Source organism: Ornithorhynchus anatinus, chromosome 2 (assembly GCF_004115215.2).
Source record: "Ornithorhynchus anatinus isolate Pmale09 chromosome 2, mOrnAna1.pri.v4, whole genome shotgun sequence".
Taxonomy (NCBI): domain Eukaryota; kingdom Metazoa; phylum Chordata; class Mammalia; order Monotremata; family Ornithorhynchidae; genus Ornithorhynchus; species Ornithorhynchus anatinus.
Window position 1 is genome coordinate 34889246 of NC_041729.1, and position 23348 is coordinate 34912593.

General features: G+C 46.7%; 1 protein-coding gene across 5 annotated transcripts in view; it reads left to right on the plus strand.

The window, feature by feature from the left end:
- The window catches only part of PEMT (phosphatidylethanolamine N-methyltransferase), a 157237-nt gene that overhangs the window by 108958 nt on the left and 24931 nt on the right, over nucleotides 1–23348 (plus strand). For all 5 annotated transcript variants that reach the window (XM_007656627.4, XM_007656632.4, XM_007656619.4 and 2 more), the window contains exons 4-5: nucleotides 8034–8179; nucleotides 22375–22486. In XM_007656627.4, the coding sequence (XP_007654817.1) occupies nucleotides 8034–8179; nucleotides 22375–22486 (258 nt within the window). The remainder of the gene's footprint in view (nucleotides 1–8033; nucleotides 8180–22374; nucleotides 22487–23348) is intronic.

Consider the following 23348-nt stretch of genomic DNA (forward strand, 5'->3'; position numbering starts at 1 on the left):
TGCTCTATGACCTTGGACAAGATACTTCACTTCCCTGCGCTTCAGTTACCGCATTTGGAAAATGGAGGTTAAAAATGTGAGCCCCACACGGGACAACCTGATCACCCTGTACCTACCCCAGCGCTTAGGACGGTGCTTAGCACATAATAAGCGCATAACAAATGCCATCATTGTTATTATTATTGAATACCATTGATTAATTGATTGATTACCAACTGTGTTGTACTCTCTCGAGCGCTTAGTACAATGCTCTGCACACAGTAAACACTCAATAAATACTATTGACTGATTGTTGCGTATCCTGTCCCTTTATATGCCAAGAAGGAGCATAGTGTAGTGGATAGAGCAGGGGCCTGGGCGTCAGAAGGTCATGGGTTCTAATGCCGACTGTGCCACTTGTCTGCTGCATGACCTTGGACAAGTCACTTCACTTCTCTGGGCCTCAGTTTCCTCATCTGTAAAATGGGGATTAAGACTGTGAGCCCCACGCAGGACAACCTGATTACCTTGTATCTGCCCCAGGACTTAGAATAGGGCTTAGCACATAGTAAGCACTTAACAAGTACCATAATTATTAGTGTTATTATTATGGATTTCCTAATGTGCGTTTTCCAATGCTCACAGTTTGATACTCTTGGTTTAAGTCTCCAGGGTGATTTACCCTGGGGAAGCTGGAAAGGGGACCAAGTACACTGAAAGATTTTTATCCCTGCCCCAAAATTAGCCTCAGCCTCCTAACCCCTGCATTTCTCCTCCTTGAAACTTCTGACATAGTCCTCCTGAGATTTTCTTTTTATATATTTCCTGTATTTTATTTATATTGCATTTGTTTAGAAAATTAGTTACCAGAGAGAGGATTACTGGGGCATACGGGTTATGTAAGAGTGTTTTTTTTCTTTCCAATAAAATCGTTGAGACCCTTTATTGTCAGAGACTCAGCTCCTTCTCCATTGGCTGATAGTGACTCAGACGGCCAGTGCAGCAGACTATAGAATTTCCTCAGAGAGAAAAGGCAAGCATGCAGAAAGTTGTTTCTCAAGCAGAATTTCTTTGATTTGGCATGTTAGATAGCGTAGGGTCAAAGTAGACATTCCCCAGCCTGGCTGCATCTCCATCCCCCCCCCGTCACGGAGTACACCGGGCTTTCCGAGGAGTCCGGACAGGCGGAGCCTTGCAGAAACAAGAGTGCTACGTTCCAAACCGAACTGGCTAGAAGTAGCGCTCGTTCTACCCAAGGATAATCCCCAGATGACTACATCGTACAATAGCGCCTTGCTTCCTCCTGTCCTAATGAGAAGCTTAACATAGGCCGTTCTTGTCAGATCGGGATTTTGCCTGCTCTGGCTGTTCCAGACAGACTCATAGCGGCTCCTGTTCTGCCTCTGGCTCGTCCACAGTGGCACCAGTGACCTCTTCGTCAGGCCAAAACAAGGACCGGTTTGGGCTACGTGCCTTTTGCGGGCCTTCAGAGGACAATCATTCGTCCCTTTCAGGGGATATGATCAGTGGAAGTTGCCGCAGTTCCCTCCTGCCCTTGGATTTTTTTATTTATGCGGTATTTGATAAGCGCTTACCATGTGCCAGGCACTGTACTCAGCGTTGGGTAGATATAAATTAATCAGGTTGGACACAGTCCTTGTCCGACATAGGGCTTACAGTCTTAATCCCCATTTTAGAGATGAGGTATCTAAGGCACAGAAAAGTTAAATGACTTGACCAAGATCACCCAGCAGACAAGTGGCAGAGTTGGAATTAAAACCAGGTCCTTCTGACTCTTGGGTCCGTGCCTTTGTCAGTAGGCCATGCTGCTTCTCTGACATCCCGCCTCCAGCAGCCGATTGATGAAAGCGTCCATGGCGAGATGTTCTGCGTTGGCCTTTCTCCAGAGTCACAGGCCATGACTAATCACCCTGCTCCCTCAATCCTCTGGATAATGAATTTAGGCCATGCATCAATCAATCAATCATTCAATCAGTGGTATTTGTTGAGTGCTTACTCTGTGCAGAGCACTATTTAAGCGCTCGGGAGGGTACAGTACAACAGAATTAGCAGAAATGTTCCCTGCCCAAAATGAACTTACAGTCTAGAGGGGGAGACAGACAATATGAATAAATAATTTATAATATATAATGTAAAGATATGTACATAAGTGCTGTGGGGCTATATAACTGCTGTGGGGTTGCTTGGGAGGCTGGAGTATGAAGTAATATGATGGAAGTATGAAGTAAACATGCCTGTTACCAACCATAATTATAGTTAAATGCTTACTCTGTGCCAGGCACTGTTCTAAGCCCTGGGGTGTCTACAGGGTTATCGGTTGGGACACAATCCCTGTCCCACAAGGGGCTCACAGTCTAGGTAGAGAGGAGTAGGGTTTAATCCCCATTTTGACAGATGAGGAAACTGAGGCCCAGAGAAGTGAAGTGACTTGCCTAAGTCACACAGCAGACAAGTGGCGGAGCTGGAATTTGAACCCGCAACCTCTGACTCCCAGGCCCATGCTCTTTCCACTAGGCCAAGCTGCTTCTCTGGGTGCCCCAACGGGAGCTGTTAGAGGTGCCTAGACTGGAAAGGGGCCAGTCCCCAGCTGATTGAGAAGGTCCTGGGTGAATCATCTGGGTGAGGCTGGACCCCCACAGTGGAAAAAACAACAGCTGACAAAAGACCATGTGGTTACTGCCACAGCGAGTGGCCGGCTGGGCTTGCGGAGCCTGTTTACCGACCCCCATAGAACTCCTGGCTCATCATGTGCAGTGCAAACAGAAACTGTGTTTGGGAAGATAGAAAACGTTCTCAAGGGGAAAAGACATCCCATTATCTCATGGCAAACAGGCCCCACTAGGCTCTAAACTAAACACCAGCCAACCCGGCAAATCCCATCAATTACCCGAAATATGTTTGTCTTGTAGTTCAAGCGTGAAAGGAAAGGGTGTGATTTTTGCGTGGAGGGAAGCGGGGCTGGGGGTATCCTGTCAAAACAAGGTGTGCCCTCTTCCCCCGATTGGAAAGCCAAGCGAAGAGGAAAGACATTTAGTGAGATGTTCCACAAACGCCTGAGTAAGCCAGAGCTGGGTGTCATGAAGTGCTCTTACCACTAATGAGTCTGAGGTACAGACACTGCTTTAATTAAAAAGCATTTTATTACATAGAGGGAGAGCAAATATTGCACGCCCTCAGTACAGTTGTGTGTGGATGGGCGGGTGCCGGAGGAAGAGGAGGTGTTTGAATTTGCTACTGTTGCAGTGATACTTTGGCTACACAGATTAGAAACATCTCAAGAAGCTACTCAGATTCTCCTCTCCCATCGCACTCCTGCTCTGGGATCATTCTAAAACCACAAAATCTCGGCTCTCCCGGCTTTGGACTTTCCCTGAGCAGAAATGTGCCCGTAATCCCCTTTAAAAGAAAAGTGAAACCAACCTCATTTTCAAAAGTGGGATTTGAAGCAAAATTTCAATACTATGATCGCCACCTCAGTCAGTTCTCAATTACAAGTCAAAAGCCAGGGTGGTTCCCACAACAGAATTCGACAAGGAGGATATTGTGGGAATGGTTGATATGGACATTTGTGTTGTGTGTAGGAGCGAGACCTGAACCTGGAAATGAATTAAAGGGCGGCTCAGCCTCGTTAGGGTTTCTGTTCCAGGCCTCCTCTCTCACACTCAGAACTAGGCAGTCTCATTCTCGGAAGCCAGGAGAGTTCTTTGGAAGGCTTGGCTCCAGTTTTTATGATAGGAAGCCCCATGAGCAGTGCCATGCTGGCTCTGTGCTTCCATCTCAAGGACTTCCAGGATTTTACAAGAGCTGAGTGGGGACAAAAATCTTAATCAGCTTCCATTTGTGTGGAAGTAATTCTCAGCATATAAAACAGAGCTGGATAAAATCAAGAGCATGCCTTTCTCTCATATATATATAATTAGGTCCAAAATACATACATACCCAGTTACCACTGTATGCCTGTATACTGAATATTTGACAAAGGAAATTGTCTTCTATTGCTCTATTCTGTAATACTTTTAGGAGCCCTAAAGAACCATTTTCCTTCCATTAAGTTTATATGTGGAATGTACTGTGCTTTTCCCCTTGATGAATGGAATTCAGCGGACACCAAATATTGGCTAAATGGGTTCAAGCTACGTAATTCCAGTAAGCCAGACTGACGATGACAAAGTGTTCACCAGCCTTGCCGTAGGGAAGTCAGGAGGGGAAAACTGAGCTCCTGATGAAACAGTGGGAAGAAGTTGCACTGGTTTGAGAAGCGGATCTTGTTTTCCTTGGGTCGTTTCCAAAGATAATTAATTACTTGACCCATCTTTTGTCAGACTCTTCTCCACAATCAGACAGTGCCCTGATACCGACAGGGCTGGGCTGGGAATGGCTTGCTTATGTAGGCCCCTTAGCACCTATCTTTCCCCTACCTCTCACTCACGTCCCGCCTCTGGCCTGGAACACTCTCCCTCCTCAGATCTGACAGACAATTACTCTCCCCGCCTTTGAAGTCTCATTAAAGGCACAGCTCCAAGAGGTCTTCCCTGACTAAGCCCTCTTTTCCTTTTCTTCCACTCCCTTCTACATCGCTCTGACTTGCTCCCTTTATTCATCTCCCATCCCAGCCTCAAGGCACTTAAGTATCTGTAATTTATTTATTTATTTGTATTAATGTCTGTCTCCCCCTCTAGACTGTCAGCTCACTGGGGGCGGGGATAGTTATATAAGCAGTGTGACTTAGAGGATAAAGTACGGGTCTGGGAGTCCGAAAGACCTGGGTTCTAATCCCAGCTCTGCCACTTGTCTGCTATGTGACCTTGGGCAAGTCACTTCACTTCTCTATTCCTCAGTTCCCTCATCTGGAAAATGGGGATTAAGACTGGGAGCCCCATGAGGGGCAGGTACTGTGTCCAACCTGATTACCTGTATCTACCCCAATGCTTAGTAGAGTGCCTGGCACATAGTAAGCACTTAACAGATACCATATTTACTACTATTATTCTTCTTATTACTCTCCCAAACTCTTAACACAGTGCTCTGCACACAGTAAGCACTCAACAAATACAGTCGACTGACTGACTGACTGACAGAGACTCTGGGCTCTGGGCCAAGCTAGTCGTGGCTGAAGAGTCAGAGGCAGTGCAGCCTCTCCCATTTTCATTCATTCATTCGATCGTATTTACTGAGCGCTTACTGTATGCAGAGCACTGTACTAAGTGCTTTTAGAGCTTTCCTGCCCGTCAGGTTCCCTTTTGGGGACCAACCCTGCCTCAGGGCCTGGAAGGCAGGCAGCAAGCCATGGACACTGCTCAGACTAGAGCGGTCTGCAGGGCGAGCAGGAGCAGGGTTCCCTCAGCCCCAAGGGGCAGTGCCACTGCCAGGCAGAATTCCTGGCCTAGGCCAAGGCAGGGCTGCCCCGGGGGTCAGGAGGAGGGAACTCCCCGGGACCATCCCCCTTCGGGCTGGTCTCATCCGGCTGGGAGCTACACCTCAGCTGTTGTTACAGGACAGAAATGCCTCAGGCTGGAAGTCTTCCCCTGGCTAGACCATGGGGAGTGGGGAGCAGGGCTTGGGCTGTACCTGAGTCCAGAGCAGGAGTAGCTTGCGAGGTTGTGGTGTCATAGCTTGTGAGATTGCGGTGTCATGACATGACCACCTGCGTCAGGCTAAGACTGGCTCTTGCGTCGAGCAGTGCCGACGGTTGAATCGGTAAACCTTTCAAGTCAAAACCGTGGCAATTAATCACGTATTAAACCCCTGGCAGGCTTCTGAGTCGCCCCGTAGAACCTTAACCTTTGGAAGATAGGTCCAAACAGGGGATATAGCAGAACAAGCACATTTCTGGATTCCATAATCCTGCTTGGCCTTTGCCTGAAAGACTTGTTCTTTGGATTTTAGGCTATTTGTTATCCTAACTCCAGGGGATATAATGCCATAGCACTGGGAGATGAGCAACTGCATTGCCAAAACTTTGCCTTCACTCCTACTCCTGAACGGACATGTTTTCACCTCGTTGATGCCAAGAAGCACTGTCTAGAATTATTATTATAATTTCTAACTTCTGCCTTGACCCCTCTCTGCCTTTCTGGGCCTCAAAGTCACAAAGAAGCTCTCTGCCAGGGCTGTCAGCAACTTAAGAGCTGCCAGTTATTTGTTAGCAAAGTGCTTTGCTCATCTCCTGTCAAATAGGCTGGACGGGACAAAGCATCACACTGAGGAGAGGAGGGTGAGGAAACAGAAGAGAGGAGTTACCCTAACGTTTTTCATCCTGAAATGAATGGAGGGTCTTCTTTGCTTTTCTCTGGAGCCCAGGGTTGGATGTTTAATGCTTTAATGGCCTTTCTTGCAAAGCAGCTGCATCAGGGAGGTATGGAGCAGGCGAGATTTCTGAGCTGAAACCTCAACAATCAATCAATGGTATTTATTGAGCACTTACTATATACAGAGCATTGAACTAAGCGCTTGGGAGAATACAGTACAAGAGAATTAAAAGCCATGGTCCCTGCCCATAATCTAGGCCTGAGGCAGCCTCATGGGTAATTTTCCAAAATCAGCAGCTACAGAAGTGGTGTTCAGTTTAGAAAATCTGCATTGGCCCCACTCTTATTTCCCAGAGTCCCCTCAACCCTCCAACACCCCACCTTTATTCCTCTACTCTCCCTGTCCCTTCCCCTTTCTCAGGGCTCAGAGAAAACAAACATCTCTGCAGATTCAGACATCATATATCTCCCCTCATACAAAGGCTCCTGGGAGAGAAGCACACCAAAAGGAATGAGAGAGGCAGGGAATAAATAGTCATTTAATTTAGGCTCTCTGCCTGATTTGCTTTAAGTTGGTCATGTTTCCTCTGTGGGCCAGGTTTTTTTTTTCATGGCCAACCCAGGATGTGCCCAGTCCCAGAAATAATGTGCTTGAGGGCTGTTGGAAACAAGGAGACACATTAAGAGACCCAGCCTAATTCTCAGAAACCTATGGCTCACTCTGTGTGGTTTGGGGGCTCCTGCTTGGTAGAGAGGCATTGAGTTGATGTGTTTGGAAGGCAGGGAAAGGGAGCTGAGGGAAGGGGAACCAGAAGGGCAGAAGAAGCCTCCCTCCGAGCCAGAAAGGAGCGAGTCAAGAGTCAAAAATAGCCCGTGGCATTTATGAGGCACTTTCAGCGTGCCAAGCTGAAGTGAGCTGCAGCCATCCTGCACCTGGACCAATGGAGGAATCTGGCGTTGATCCTCCTGTGATATTTGTGGGGATGCTGACTGATCCATCAGCCTCACCGACGAAACTTTGGAGGGGGAGTGAGTCATCCCATCTCTCCCCCGAGCCTCCTGCATGTGACGGTGAAATGGCTGCCTTAGAGCACAACAGCCTTTTCAAACAACTGGAGAGAAGCAATTTGGTTCACCTGCACTAGGCACAGGGAAAACGGGCAGGAGACACGTGGTGAATGCGTAAAGCAATGCTTCTGCTCGTTGAAAGCCGGAGCACTCGGCACTTTCCCAGAAAACAATCAGGCCGGCCAGCAATTCTGCATTCAGAGCTGAGTCCCGGTGTGGAAGAGCTGCTTTCCGAAGAAAGCGGCGGGGCCAGAGTAATTGCTTAGCTCATCCTATGCTCCCAAGTGCTTAGAACGGTGTTCTGCACCTAGAAAGTGCTCAATAGATTATATTAATAACAATAATTTTGGTATTTGTTAAGCACTTACTATGTATGTACCAAAGCACAGTACTAATCGCTGGAGTAGATACAAGATAATCAGATCCCACCTGAGGCTCACAAGCTAAGTAGGAGGGGGAACAGGGATTGAATCTTCATTTTACAGATGAGGGAACTGAGGCACAGGGAAGTTAAGTGACTTGCCCCAGGTCACACAGCAGGTAGGAGGAGCCGGGATTAGAACCCAAGTCCTCTGCCTCCCAGGCCCTTGCTCTTTCCATTAGGCCACACTGCTGATTGATCAATTTCTAGGAGAGGGGCCTCACCCGTCTATCGGCCCACAGTGACACTGTTTGTCTCTCTTCTCTCTCTCCCCCAAACCCACCTCGTTCCTCCAGTTTCACCCGAGCCGTGACGAGCCAGCCCAAGTTGGAAGGTCTGGATTGCCTCGCCGCTTACCACACGGGACTTGTGATCCTCGGAGTTGGCGTGGTGTTCGTTCTCTCCAGCTTCCTGGCTTTGGGATTCGTCGGGACCTATTTAGGTAAGACTGACCACCTGCCTCTAGAGCGTGCTCCAGTTTCCTCATGCCAAGAAGCTAAGACGGGGACTGTTTCGGCTTGGTCGGGGCGGAGGGGGCTACCATGTCCAAGGGAGAGGCACAGCCCAGCCCCTCAGCATTGTGTAACGGGTCGACTGGCAAAGCCAGCTGACTTAAGGCAGTCACTGAAGGCGGTGTGGACAGTGTGGCAGGTGCAGAACTAGGTAGGGAAACAAGAGATTCTGGGGTCTTGTCCAAGACGCATTAACAACTGTGGTATTTGATAAGCACTTGCCATATGCCAGATATGGTACTAAGTGCTGGGATGTATACAAGACAAGCAATTCCTAGCCCACATGGGGCTCACACTCTAAGGGGGAGGGAGAACAAGTATTGAACCCCCATTTTACAGATAAGGAAACTGAAGAACAGAGAGGTTAGGGTTCAAGTCACACAGCAGGTAAGGGGTGCCTACTCTCAGGTGGCACAGAAGCAGAACTCAGGGCAAGGTGTCTCGAAGGCCAATAAGCAGATGCTGCACTGTCCTCTGGCCTAACCCAGGCCTCATCTTTTTTTCTCCCTTTCGCCATCTCTTTCCTTTCGCTTTCTCACCTTGTATTCAGAGAACCACACAATCGCCACCACTTTCTGTGGAAGTAAACTTCCCAAATAACAGCTGACTATTGACCAGTCTCCTCATATCAGTTCAGGCTGGTAGGAGTGGATCCTGGGCCTACACCATTTGCCCCACCCAGTTTTTGGAGAGTACACGGAACTTTCCATCCTCATTATCAGTATTTTCTGAACACCTACTGTGTGCTGAGCACTCTACTAGGCAGTTACAGCATGCAACAACCACGAGTTGCAGAGTGGCCTAGTGGAGAGAGCATGGGCTTGGGAGCCAGAGGACCTGGGTTCTAATTCTGGTTCCACCATTTGCTGTGTGGTCTTGGGCAAGTCACTTCACTTCCATGCCTCAGTTATCTCATCTGTAAAATGGGGATTAAATCCTCCTCCCTCCGATTTAGACTGTGAGCCTTTTGTGGAACCGGGTCCAACATAATTGTCTATCCACTAGACTGTAGCTCCTTGTGAGCAAGGAAAGTGTCTGCCAACCCTGTTATATTGTACTCTCCCAAGGGCTTAGTTTAGTGCTCTGCACACAGTAAGTACTCAATGAATATGATTGATCTACCTCAGTGCTTAGAACAGTGGTAGATATAAAGTAAGTGCTTAACAAATGCCATTAAAAAGAATTAATCATTAATATATTTTGAGCACTTGGCACAGAATCCGGGTCTGAGTGCTTGGAGAGTACGGTAGATTGGAAGACACAATCCTTCAAGGAGTTTATATTCTCTGATAAAAGTAGAAGACATGGTCCCTGCCCTCAAGGAACTGCCCTGCCCAACTACAACAACCATAATAATGATGACGATCATGACACCGTTTAATGGTTTGTGGAGGTAAAGGACCACTGGTCAAAAGTACCTGCCTTTGCTTAAATAATCCCAGCACAGGTCTGAGTGTCAGAAGGACCTGATTCTAATCCCAGCTGTGCCACTTGTTGGTGACCTTGGGCAAGTCACTTAACTGCTCTGTGCCTCAGATCCCTCATCTGTAAAATGGAGAATTAAGACTGTGAACCCTATGTGGGACAGGGGCAGTGTCCAACCCTATTTTCTTGAATCTAACCCAGCACTTAGAACACTTAGTGCACATAATAAATGCTTAACAAATACCACAATTATTATTAGTATTATTATTGTTATCGCTGTTATTGTTAGTTTTATGGTCAGTCTCCTCCACCCCATGTTGAAGTTTTATGTGTAGCCTAAAATCAAACCAAGACAGAGAGTTTGCCCCAGCTTTTGCTTACTTGAAAGAGTGGCTGATCTGTTAGCTCTCAAGACAGGAGGGTTTATTTGCCTCAGGAAGGTTTCGGATTAGACATAGAAAGGAACTGCCTGCATTAATAATGGGAGATACCAGAATTCATTACCAAGAAATCTCTTTAATGTTAGGGTTTTGTACTTGAAGAACCTTTTGTTCTAGGAAAATTGTGATATAGTGATTATTGTTTCAATGAATTTGGGGGTAGTTGGGTTGAAGACAATCCATGGGGGAGCCCAGGAGAAGTCTTATCAAGGCACTTCCAGACATACTTAAATGCACCACAAATCTCAGACTCAGACATTTAATTTAATGCCCAGAGAAAGGGGAAAAATCAATCCAGCCCCATATGCTGACACTTCACTAATTATAAGGCTGCAGTATATGGACAAACATACGCAAACCCACAAGCAGTCTTCCATAAATACACAGGCCCAGTTCTCTAAGCCCACAGGCCATCTTGACCCTGAGTGTACGTCCTTTATAATGCATCATGTACTTTACTGTGTGGAAAAAACTGGAGAGGGGCTTCAAAGCACTGACACAGAATTAGTCAGCTGATAGGCTGGAAAAGATAGAAATCTAAAGTGCCTCCCTTTCTGAATTTAAATTTGCCTAGTTTGTTGAATGAGTCTTATTCCCAGAGGATACAGGGGAATGTAGGCCTCTGGCCTCCGGGTAATATAATTTCCCTGTAGCAAACCCTGCTCAAAGAAGTTCCTATTTTCTTTTCCATCCCTTTGACATCAGTTCTGCTTCTACGACTCTGCCAGCAGTCATGCTGTTTTTCAGCATAAGAACATAAGAAATGCTATCATGAAGTCATAGCAACCATCTCTCCGATCCTGTATTTTTGTTCCGGCAGTGGCACCAGTGTGATAGTTGACCTCTTTTCACCAATCAGTCAATTAGTGGTGTTTATTTAGCAATTATTGTATACATCCTTCCTCAATGTTAGAATATCCCTAACACTTCCCATCAGTAATCTTCCATGGATCTGTCTTCCCTAAGGGGATTTAACCTCTCTTGAACCTGTTGATGTTTTCCTCTCCCTCATCTTCCCATCGTAACAAATTCTGTCAGCTTGGTACCTGCAGTGTGAAGAAGTTAAAAAGTAAAACCATGGCATTTCTGCTGCCAGAATAGTGCATGCATTTTAGGGCGGTGATAATAGTCGTAATAAGTACAGAAAGCAGCAACAAAGCGATCACTAGATGGTCTGAAAAGATTAGATCTTTCTGTGTGGAAAGACAAAGGACAAAATATGGCACAACTGTAGACAACCCTATCACATGAATCTCACACCACCAGGACTAGAGTTAAGTGAAGCATCTTCACACAGCTAGTGGTAAGTGGTACTAGCTAGTGGTACTTGAAATTTGCTACCTTTTGAAGTTGTGCTGGCAGAAAATAGCAATATGCTTAAGGATATGGATACTTTCATGGGTGACATGTTTGTAAAGGATTATTCGTGAGAAAGGCAAGAGAAGTTAAAGGCAAAATTTAGAGTGGTTAGAGATGCAAAATGGGCCCATTGATCAATCAATCGGTAGTATTTATTAAGCGCCTACTTTGTGCAGAGCACTGTACTTGGTTAAGTCCAAATCAGTAGAGTTGGTAGACACAATCTCTACCCACTAGGGAGCTTACAGTCTAGAGGGGAAGACAGACATTAAAATAAATTACTTCCTCCCAAACATTTAGTACAGTGCTGGACACACAGTAAGCCCTCAGTAAATATGATTGATCTAGGGCAGAATGTGAAGATGTGTTGTGGGTCTTGGGGTAGGGATAGATACGCAAAAGCTTAGGCGATGCAGAGGGGTGGGTAAATGAGGAGTTAGTCAGGGAAGGCCTCTTGGAGAAGATATAGTTTTAGTAGGGGTTTGAAGAATGGAGAGAAATCTTAGGGTCAGTAGAGAGCATAACCCTGGTCATGAGGATGGATTTAAGTAAGGACCTACCATAAGGTTCCTCCAAGCATCCTTTGATACTACTCTGTCAAAGACAGAAACGTGAGTTGGGTGGACCCATTAGGGCATTTCTCATATTCTTTTGGTAGACTTCAAATTCCTCCTAGCTTCAGTGAGCATCCTTAAACCAGGTGTTGTGGGATTTGGAGATCAGAGTTCCCTGTTTGCCCTGTCCACACCATTCACAGTTTTGGAAACTTCAGTCATGGAACCACTGGGATCCTTCTTTCCAGCCTGATGAGCCCTCTTCCAGCCAGTCTAGCTTCATGAGGAAGAGTCTCCATCCCCCAGGTTATTGCAAGCCTGCTCACTACTTTAGGGGTCCTGAACCCCTATCTTGCTCTAGTGCTTTTGCATTCCCCACTCAGATCAGCTTGGGGGCCTTCTCAGTGTCCAAGCTGTGGGCTGTGGGTGGAGGGAGGCTTGGTGACCCAAAGTTAGAGACGGACATGAAGACATCAGGTATCGATTCAGTCCGTCAATCTGTCAATCAATATGTGGTGTTTATGAGATAAGTCAGCTGAATACTGAACAACAGTCTGACTTCGTGGGACTGACCGGCAGATATCTACTGACATACGATGGTTAAAGGAACGTGAGGGTAGCTATAAATAACAAACCCCAAGTGAATAAATAAATCAACAACAAATAAACACCAATCCATATGAGTGCCGAGGTCCATGTCCTTTACCTTTGCCGTTTTAGTGGCCTAGAAATGCCAAAGAAAGGTTTTGTTTTGTTTTTCATGTAGGCTAAACCATTCCCGATGGACCAGTGAGTCACCCTGCCAAAATAAGGTTTCTGTGCCACGCGGTTATGCTGGCACAGCAGGGTCAACGTAGCATCAGTCTTGTTCTTGCAGCCCCATTTCCTGCTTCCTCCAAAGAATGAACAGTCCCAACAGCCCCTGGGGCCTGCACCCCAGTACTTCCTCTCCCCTTTGTGCCTCTACAATTACTATGATGCAGAACATTAGCGCGGCCTTGCTTGCTCTGGCCTGCCCCAGTGTCACATCCATTGTTGCCAAGTTTGGCCTATTTTCTGCAGCCCATCAAGATGAATAGTCGTCTTCGGAGAGGGTTTTTCCAGAGGGAGATAGGATGTGTCCAGATTCCTCTGTTTTAGAACTCTCCCGGCCAGGGTAGAGGGTTGGGGGAAATGTAAGCTGCTCCAACTAAACCCTTCAGAGTTTTGATTCTTGAGAACATCAGTGAGAATTCAGGTGATAATGTTAGAAAGGTGGACTGATACCCAGAGCGGTCATTTGCCCAGATTTGTGCTGGGCAACACAGTGTTCAACTGGCCTGGGTGATTTCGAGAATGTCATCTAAATCATCCCAGTTTGTTGTCTGGCCCTCTCTGTTTAGGTTGTGGCTTACTTTATCCAAACAGGCTCACCCACCCCGAGAACTCTCATTTCCCAGAGTTTGAGGAGAAGGCTCAGTTGGGAAGGCTCAGTTGGGAACTGAAGGGGATTTTTCAGGAAAAGCTTCAACTGTTTTGGAGTGGAAGTTTCTAGAGGCCAGGGCCTGGATTCTTGTGTTGCTCTCTAGAGCTCCTGCCACAAATGTAAGCTTGCTGTGGGCAGGGACTGTGTTTATTGTTATATTGTATTCTCCCAAGTGCTTAGTACTGTGCTTTGCACAAAGTAAGCACTCAATAAATACGATTGAATTGAATTGAAATGGGCATATGAGGATTCATAGTGATGGCTATTTGAGAATGAGGCTGTTGGGTTGGTAAGGACCCAATGACCCTGCTTTTTGTTCAGCTAACTGGAAAATCTATTAGATAAATAGAGTATTCAAATATATCACCTCCCATTCATGTTTTCCCAGCCCTTCTAGAGAGGGATGCTGGCAATAAAATGGATGCCACAGAAGCCTTCTTTTTAACAAACAGAAGTTCTTCACCATTACCTTTAAGGCACTCCATCAGCCTCTTACTCTCTCTTACCTATCCTCTCTCTTCTTCCACTCCACCCCAGCTCACACTCTTGGTCCCTCCCGCACTCACCTCGTTGTGTTCTTTTTAGACTTTCCCTCCTCCAACCCCTGGCTCCCTCCTTCTTGCTGCCTGGAACTCCCTGTCCCTTCGTATCCCTTGATGACCTGTACATATCCTCTAGACTGCAGTCTCATTGTGGGCAGGGAATGTTTCTGTTTGTTGATGTAGTGTACTCTCCCAAACGCTTAGTATGGTGCTTTGTACACAGTGCTCAATAAATACAATTGAATGAATATCTGTAATTTATTTATTTCTGTTAATGTCTGTCTCCCCCGATAAGCTGTAAACTCACTGTGGGCAGGGAATGTGCCTGTTATATTGTAATAATAATAATAATAATAATGCTATTTGTTAAGCACTTACTATGTGCCAAGCACCGTTCTAAGAACTGGAGTAAATACAGGGTTATCAAGTTGTCCCATGTGGGGCTCACAGTCTTAATCCCCATTTTACAGATAAGGTAACTGAAGTCCAGAGAAGTTAAGTGACTTGCCCAAAGTCACACAGCTGACAAGTGACAGACCCAGGATTAGAACCCACAACCTCTGACTCCCAAGCTTTTTCCACTAAGCCAGGCTGCTTCTTGTACTTACCCAAGTTCCAGCACACATTAAGCACTCAATAATCATGATTGATTGATATCCTCCAGACCACAGCTCTCTCCAACTTCAAAACCCTTCCGAAGCTGTACAGTTTAATCATGTCCACACTCCCTACTTCTCCTTGCACTTTTGTCAGTATTGTTTTCCACACTATAGACTAATTAAGCATTTGATTGTAAACTCCCTTGAGGTCAAGGACCATGTCTATTATTTCTGCTGTACTCAGCTGAGTGTTTAGTACAGTGTCTGGAACACAGCAAATACTCAGTAATATGCTTGCTTGATTGATTATTTATACTCTGCCACTTCACCTTTTTGTAATTTTGTTTAGTGCCTGTCTCCCCATTTAAATTGTAAATTCCTGGAAGGTAGGGATCATGTCTACTCTGAAGCAACGTGGCCTAGTGGAAAGAGCACAAACCTGGTAGTCAGAGGACCTGGGTTCTAATCCCGGCTCTGTCACTAAACTGCTCTGTGTCCTGGAGCAGGTCACTTAACTTCCCTGTGCCTCAGTTCCCTTGCACTGGGATCTGTGACTTTTGACCTTTGGACATTTGATATTCACCCTACCCCCAACCCCACAGCACTTATGGGCATATCTTTCAATAATATATTATAAATTATTTATAGTAATGTCTGTAACCCCCTCTAGACTGTAAGCTTGTTGTGAGCAGGGAGTGTGTCTGCCAGCTCTATTGTATTCTCCCAAGTGCTTAATTCAGTGCTCTGCACATAGTAAGCACTCAATAAATACCTGATTGATTGATTGATTCTCTCATCTGCACAATCGAATATATCTGTTCTCCCTCCTATTTAGAGTGTGAGCCCCATGTGGCTTTGCACACAGTAAGTGCTCAATAAATATAATTGAATGAGTGAATGATTATCTTGCATCTACCCCAACGCTTAGTACAGTGCTTGACCCATAATAAGCACTTAGCAATTTATTATCATTATTACTATTGTTGTTGTTGTTGTTATTGCCACTAACTCTATTGTCCCCTTCCAAGCACTTAAAACAATGCTCTGCACACAGTCAACACTCAAGAAATACCATTAATTAATCAGTTGATTGATGGATTGAGAGGCATAAAATGATACTTGTCCTGGGTGGGTGAGTTGGCCAGTGGAACTGTTTCTTTAGAACCGGAGACCAAAAGCAGAGCTTCATTTGGAGAAGAAAGCTTCAGGCTCCTAAGTTAACTCTTTGTTTGCTGTCCCTCGAAGCTGCCTCGCTGAACTGGGTCCAGCTCTGCTTGCTTTCTTTTCCCCTTTCTCCTGCTTGGAGTTTTAAATGAAGGCTTTCTCGCACCCTGTTATCAAGGCACTCACTGGGTTGTTTTAAAGCAGTCACTTAGGCATCAACTGCTTTTCTTTTTGGCTGATTTCCCCCCCATTTGATGTTCAAAACATCTCCCGGCTTTGGATTTCTCTACAGGCTCCCAATTCCGCCAGACCTTCCTTAACATAGGTTGCTCTTTATTACTGTGCATGACCTGCCCACTCTTCTCTATGAGCCTGCTGTAAAAATGCAGGGCCTCGCGTTTCCTCTAGACTTTAAGCTTGTTGTGAGCAGGGAATGTGTCAGAGAAGCAGTATGGCATAGTGGATAGAGCACAAGCCTGGGAGTCACAAGGACCTGGGTTCTAGTCCTGGCTCTGTCACTTGTCTGCAGTGTGATCTTGGTTAAGTCACTTCATTTCTTTGGGCCTCAGTTACCTCATCTGTAAAATAGGGAATAAACTCAGAGACCCTCTTTCAGATGTCTGTGCCTGAGACACAATTCTCCTTTCTTCCCACCTCACTTTGCTTTGCGTCTGTTGGGTGTCTGCCCAGTTGGAACTCATTTTTGTATGGTATTCATTTCGTGTTTTCCATGTGTCAAGCACTGTTCTAAGCGCTGGAGCAGATATGAGATAATCAGGTTGAATTCAGTGCCTGTCCCGCATGAGGCTCACATTCTTAATCCCCATTTTGCAGATGAGGAAACTGAGGCTGAGAGAAGTGAAGTGACGTGCTTAAGGCCACACAGCAGACCTGTGGCAGAGCCGGGATTAGAACCGGGTTCCCCTGACTCCCAGGCCCGTGCTATATCCACTAAGCCACACTGCTGGACTCCCATGTTGATTATGAGTTGCTTATTTAATATAGCTGCAGAAATGAGATAGAAGAACTATGCTGGAACCCAAGGAAAGGCTGATAAAAAGTGTCATTCTTTGGGTAATTCACACGAGGTGGCCCAAAAGAAACTTTAACTAGGTCTGAAAATAAAAATCAGTTGAGTTATTAGTTGTTCAGTCACAGGTTGTTCATCTCAAGCCTCATCCTTTACCTGAATAGAAGTCGGGCCAAGGTAAATGATTTTTGCCTGTCATCCGACATCCAACAGTCAATGGTTTTAATAGAGCACTAACCGGTGCAGCACACTGTTCTAAGCACTTGGGAGAGTACGATACAAAAGAGTTGGTAGACCCGATCCCTGCCCTCAAGGAGTTTGCATTCTAGTAGAGGATCTTACAGTCTGTTTTTCGGCCTCTCCATCCTATCAGATTGAAGCTTCCTGAGTGATCGTGGTTCTGCTTCTGTTCTACTCTCCCAAGCGCTTAGTACAGTGTTCTGCACTCAGTAGGCACTCAGGAAATACCATTGGTGGTGATGATGATGATGATACCTTGCTTTCAACTCTTCCTGCCTTCCAGCCCCTCATCCACATCCTTCTCCTAGCCTGGAACACACTCCCCCATCACATTCGGCAGACCACAGCTCTGTCCATCTTCAAAGCCTTCCTGAAATCCCATCTCCTCCAGGTAGGCTTCCCTATTCCAACATCCACCCGTAATTCATAGAACCCACCTTTGCAGCCACATTGCACTTCATCCCAGTGGACGATATCAGAGAAAACAGAGTTGTTCCCATTCTAAACTGAAGACCCACAGTAGGAGTCCTGGTGTGAACGTATTATTCTTGGGATGGCATGGGCACCAAGAGCCTTATGGGGCTTTGAGACCGTGTACATTAGGGGAAAGAAGTTACAGACGAGGGGCCAGAGGAGTCAGCCAGAGTATCTGCATGTGTGTGGAAGGCAGTAGGAGACCGAAAAAAGGAGGCGGTGGCAGGTCGTGAAGTAGAATCAAGGGAAAAATGCCAACAGCATGGGCTCAATCTCAACCCTCGATCAATAGGCAGTGGATTCCCTCAGGGGACCGGAAGTGAACGAGAATGAAAGCACTTTTAGAAATCCCCATGCCATCCAGCCTTCCAACACTGGAATCATATCACTGGGGAACATTGACTTCTCCATTCTCCTGTTGGGTAAGTGCCTGGTGAGGGTGTGTATTAACTGGCCCGCAGGAGAATTTGTGGAGGTGGAAAAAGACATTAAATGCACAGCCCCCTTAGGATTCAAAGGTCTTGGTACAATTTTTACTCCCTCAAAAAATAACCCCGAGAAGAAAATAGCTCTTAAATGGAACGAGTACAAAAGCCAAAGAATCTGTGTATAATATGTTCATTGAGAACACTCATCGATGCTTCTTGTTCAGTTTGCATCAGAAGAAATGGCAAAAATCTGTCTAAAATACCACCTTGCGGTTCAGTAATACAGCCTATTGTCTAGAGGCATTGTTAAAGGAATTGGAGCGAGACTGTAATCATCAAATTATATTGTGTCAGAGTGTATGGTGCCGTGCAGGGTGTTAGAGTTCGTCTAAAAAGATATAGCCCTTGCTCTTAAAGGAGGGGACACTCTAAAGAAAGACCACACTGACACAAATATGCAAAAGCTAAGGCTTCAAACGTGAATGCAGAGGAAAACATCAATTTCTTCTTTCCAGTTTTGTGCATTGTGTTTGAATAGTTTCTTTCCCAGTCATTTTGGTTGACCAGGGAGAGGTGGAAGAGAGAAGACAAGTTAGTACTACTGATACTAACAATAATAATACTAATAATACAATTTGTTATGCAATTAGTCTCTCTTCCAACCACTGTACTGAGAGCAAGGCTAGAAAAAAGATAATCAAGTTGGGCACAGTCCCTGTCTCATGTGGGGCCCACGGTCTAAGAGAGAGGGAGAACAGGTATTGTATTTCCATTTTACAGATGAAGAAGCAGGGATACAAAGAAGTTAAGGGACTTGCCCAAGGTTACACAGCTGGCAAGTGGTGGAGCTGGGATTAGAACCCAGGTCCTCTGACTCCCAGCCCCATGTTCTTTCCACCAGGCTACGCTGCATCCCCATAATTGAGATCCTAAACATGGAGCCCAGAGCCAGACCCAGGCATAGAGACCTTTCCATTGTCCGTTGCGGTAGAAAGATTGTCACTTGTAGAAGCAGCGTGGCTCAATGGAAAGAACATGGGCTTGGGAGTCGGAGGTCATGGGTTCTAATCCTGCCTCCAACGCTTGCCAGCTGTGTGATTTTGGGCAAGTCACTTCACTTCTCTATGCCTCAGTGACCTCATCTGTAAAATGGGGATTAAGACTGTGAGCCCCACGTGGGACGACCTGATCACCTTGTATCCCCCCCAGTGCTTAGAACAGTGCTTTGCACATAGTAAGTGCTTAACAAATGCCATCATAATTATTACTGCGTATTGCTTAGATTCCCCTTTCTCGATGTCACCTGTTTCTCAACGATGGCACTGCTGTGTGCCACTCATTAGTGGACTGCTAATAATACCGACGATGGCATTTATTAAATGCCGACTGCATGCCAACCACTGTGTTAAACACTGGGATAGCTACCAGACTGTAAGCTCACTGTGTTAATTGTTCTATCGTACTCTCCCAAGCGCTTAGTATGGTGCTCCGCACACAGTAAGCGCTCAATAAATATGATTGAATGAATGAATGACACAGTTCCTATCCCATTCAAGGCACATAACTCTTGGATCCCTTTCTGCATCTACCAAACTCTGTCATATTGTGATATTGGATTCTGACCAGTGTAGCGTAGTGGAAAGAGCCTGGGCTTGGGAGTCAGAAGACCTCAATTGAAATCCCAGCTCTGCCACTTGCCTGCTGTGTGACCTTGGGAAAATCACTTAAGCTCTCTGGCCCTCAGTTCCCTCATTTGCAAAATGGGGATTTAATCCTTTTCTTCTTACTTAGACTGTTAGCCTTAATTGGAACCCGATGATCTTTTATCTACCCCAGAGCTTAGTACAGTGCTTGGCACGTAGTAAGCATTTAACAAATATAACCATCATCATCCCAAGTGCTTAGTATAGTTTGCGGCCCATGGTGAGCGCTCAATAAGGACCTGGGTTTCTAATTACGGCTCTACCACTTGTCTGCTGTGTGACCTTGGGTAAGGCATTTTACTTCTCTGTGCCTCAGTTCCCTCGTCTGTAAAATGGGGATTAAGATTGTGAGCCCTATGTTGAACAGGGACTATGCCCAACCCGATCACCTTGTGTCTACCCCAGCTCTTAGAACAGTGTCTGGCAAGTACCACAGTTATTATTATTGGTAATAAATACGATAGATTGACTGATTGCTCTGTTTGGGCGTAATCCAGTTAGCGATGCCTATCAGTTTTCTTCCCCGAACGCACTTCCTCCACACTTGTCCTTCTCGAATTTCATCTTGCTCATTTCTGACCTCATCTCCAACTTGCGGAGAGGCTTTGAAATTCTAATCCCCGCCTCTTAAGTGCCAGCCACCTCTGCCCACCAGAGCACTCCATAAATATTCATTGAGGATTTCAGAGGAAAGTGTTGAGGTTAAGCTAATGAATGATTGATTGGAGAGCACTCTGAAGACACCCGATGCCGTATAAAGTCCTGAGGAAAAGGGATCCTTGGGAGGAAGGGGAAGTTTGATATTTATTCTAAATGCTAACACTTAAGAAGATTTTCTTTGCAGGGTTTTCACACCCACAGGCCTTTCTCATTTTGCATGCACTACAATTCCCTCAGTTGACTGCATCCTCATTTCCCATCTTGGAGCAAGGCTCATTTGTCACCCCGTGCTTGTACACTGTTTTCCGAGTCTGCTCTTCGGAGAGGAACAGAGAAAACGCTGTAATGTAGCAGTGCCCGGAGGAAGGAGACCAGGCACCAGAGAAGCGCGTTTCTTTGCTCCGCTGCTCCCTCTTCCAGCCATGTTCCCCAAGATTAACCCTCCCCGGCCTCGCCTGGAACATGTCTGGGAAGGGGAAGGAGGAACAAATGCCCTTGGGTATTGTTTCTCCTGACCGAGAACAGGATGTACACATAGACTACTGTACATTGAGCGAATGCAAAACTCTAATAAGCGACCAATTACTAATGTAAATAAGGGAAGGAACCAAAGTGTGTATCCAGGTGGGGTCCAGGAGCTCTGGGGGTGGGATGACGGGACTGGAGGACGGGGAGAGAATTTCTGTCTTGCAGTTGATGGGAGTAATTCCCAGCTAAGCCACCACTGGGGAAGGGGTGTCAACTAAATAAAGGGGCAGAGTCCCCACCACCCTAGTCCATCTGCCCCCTCTGCTCTGACTCCTCCTTCTAGTGGCACAGGCCCCCTTCTCTGGGATTCCTTTTTTTTAAAATGGTATTTGTTAAATACTTACTATGTGCCAGATATTGTACTAAACACTATGGTACATACAAGATAATCAGGTTGGACATCGTCCCTACCCCACACAGAGTTCACTGTCTTAGCCCCCATTTTACAAATGAGGTGGTTAAGGCACATAGAAGTTAAATGACTTGCCAAAGGTCACTCAGCAGATAAGTGGAGGAGCTGGGATTAGAAAGAATCAAGGTCTTTCTGACTCGCAGGCCCATGCTCTTTCCACTAGGCTACCTGTTTTGGGGGGGGAGGGACACTCAGTGGTATTTACTAAGCACTTACCCTGTGCAGAGCACTGTACTCAGCAGTTGTGGAAGAGTACAATACAACAGAGTTGGTAGACCCATTCCCTACCCACAGGCTTATAGTCTAAATGGGGAGACAGATATTAACATCCCCCAATTATAAACAGGTGGCCCTCTCCTCAGAGGGCACACTCCTGGCCTGGCCTGCTGAGGCCCGAAGAATTGAATAACTGACACATCCCTGCCTCATGGGCAAAGCAGCTGCTAGCGTGCATTGGGTGGGGCAGAAGTGTGAAGAACACTTACAGTTACACTTACACTTACAGTTAAGTAAGTTACAGTTACAGTAACGCAGCAAAAGTTATTCATCAGAGTGCAAGGTGGGGTACATGAGGAATTCCTCCCAAGTCCCAAGGGGCCAAAAGGAACTCAGGATAGTTCTGATTAAATGAGGCAATGGGCCTTTATTGAGATCTGCACCTCTCCTTCCTGTTTTGATTTTCCTGGGATCCTGCTGAAGCAGTGTTGGATGTTGGGAGTAGGGTGGTGGGGCCAGGTAGGGCCCTGAGGAGGTTTGCTGTATTCTCTTCATGTGGTGAGATGGGGTGCGCCTGAGCCCCCTGCTTTGTGATTCTTGGAGGCTGGACTGGCCTGAGCCTGGGACAGACTGGGCCTAGATTTCTGCCTTGGATAGCGTTCTCGGGAGGGGCCCTGAGAAATTCCAGGATCAGTGCACATTCCAGAGGCATCTGGGACCATTTGGAAGGTTGAGGAAGGGCCATTCAACAGAGAGTCCCACTACACTGCAGGAGGTGGACCTAGGGTCCCCTCTGGGGAGCCGAAGGGTTGTTCTGAGACAGGGAAAAGCAAAGTGGATCTCTAGTCCTCAGCCCTCACCCCATTCTCCCCTTTCCTGTCCACAGGAGATTACTTTGGGATCTTGATGGATGCAAAAGTGACGAAGTTCCCCTTCAATGTCCTGGATAATCCTATGTACTGGGGGAGCACTGCCAACTACCTAGGATGGTCCATCATGTGAGTATTGAAGCCCCAGGGCTCACACCTGGCTGGGGGCGGGCGGAGGAGGGAAGCGGAGGGAGGCACTGCAGGGGAGGGAGGTTGCAACACATGCCTGTGGATGCCCGGGCCATGGCTCAGCCGCTGAACTCTCAAGTCGAGTCTGATCCTGTTCAAAGTCTGGGTTGAGGCCATTCCTCATTCCGTGGTGGAAGGTAGAAAGCTTCCAGTAGGCGACACCAAAGCCGATCTGCCTGTTGGATCATCAAGAGTGTTGCCTTCCCAGAGTGACAGAGCACCTTTATCGTAAGCAGTCACGAGGCATTTTGGGGCATGTAAACCAGAACGGCCGGGCAAGAGTTGAGGACAGGTGTTGCCTGGCCAAATAAGTACTGTGGTCCTCTTGCCACAGCCCCACCGTACGAGCCCAGGGCCCAGGCCAGCTGTGGGATGGTCAAAGCCACCGTCAGCAGTATGAGAATAGGCATAGGGGCTCATTTTGTCTACAGAATTATGGCCAATTTGGTCATTTCTCTAAGGAGCTGAAGAAAACCCAGTGCTGAAATGACGTTCTCCCAGGAAAAGTCTGAGTCTGCCCATCAGCTCTAACGCTGGTGTTTGTTCTGTGGCCCCGGCCTGGCCCCCCACCCCCCCACCCCCTCCCCCGGCACTTGTTCTCAGACGGCGTTGATTTGGGTGGAGTGGCGTCCAGGAGCCAGGTCTGGGCTTTTGTTCCTCCTTTATGGGGCCTTTGATGTAGCCCAATTGGGCACATCCCTTTTCTAGACTGGGATGTTTGTGGCTGAATAAGGGGGCACGGACAGCGTGAGAATCCCCGGTGTTCTCCAGGGCCTGCAGGGGGAGATCTGCGACAGTGCCC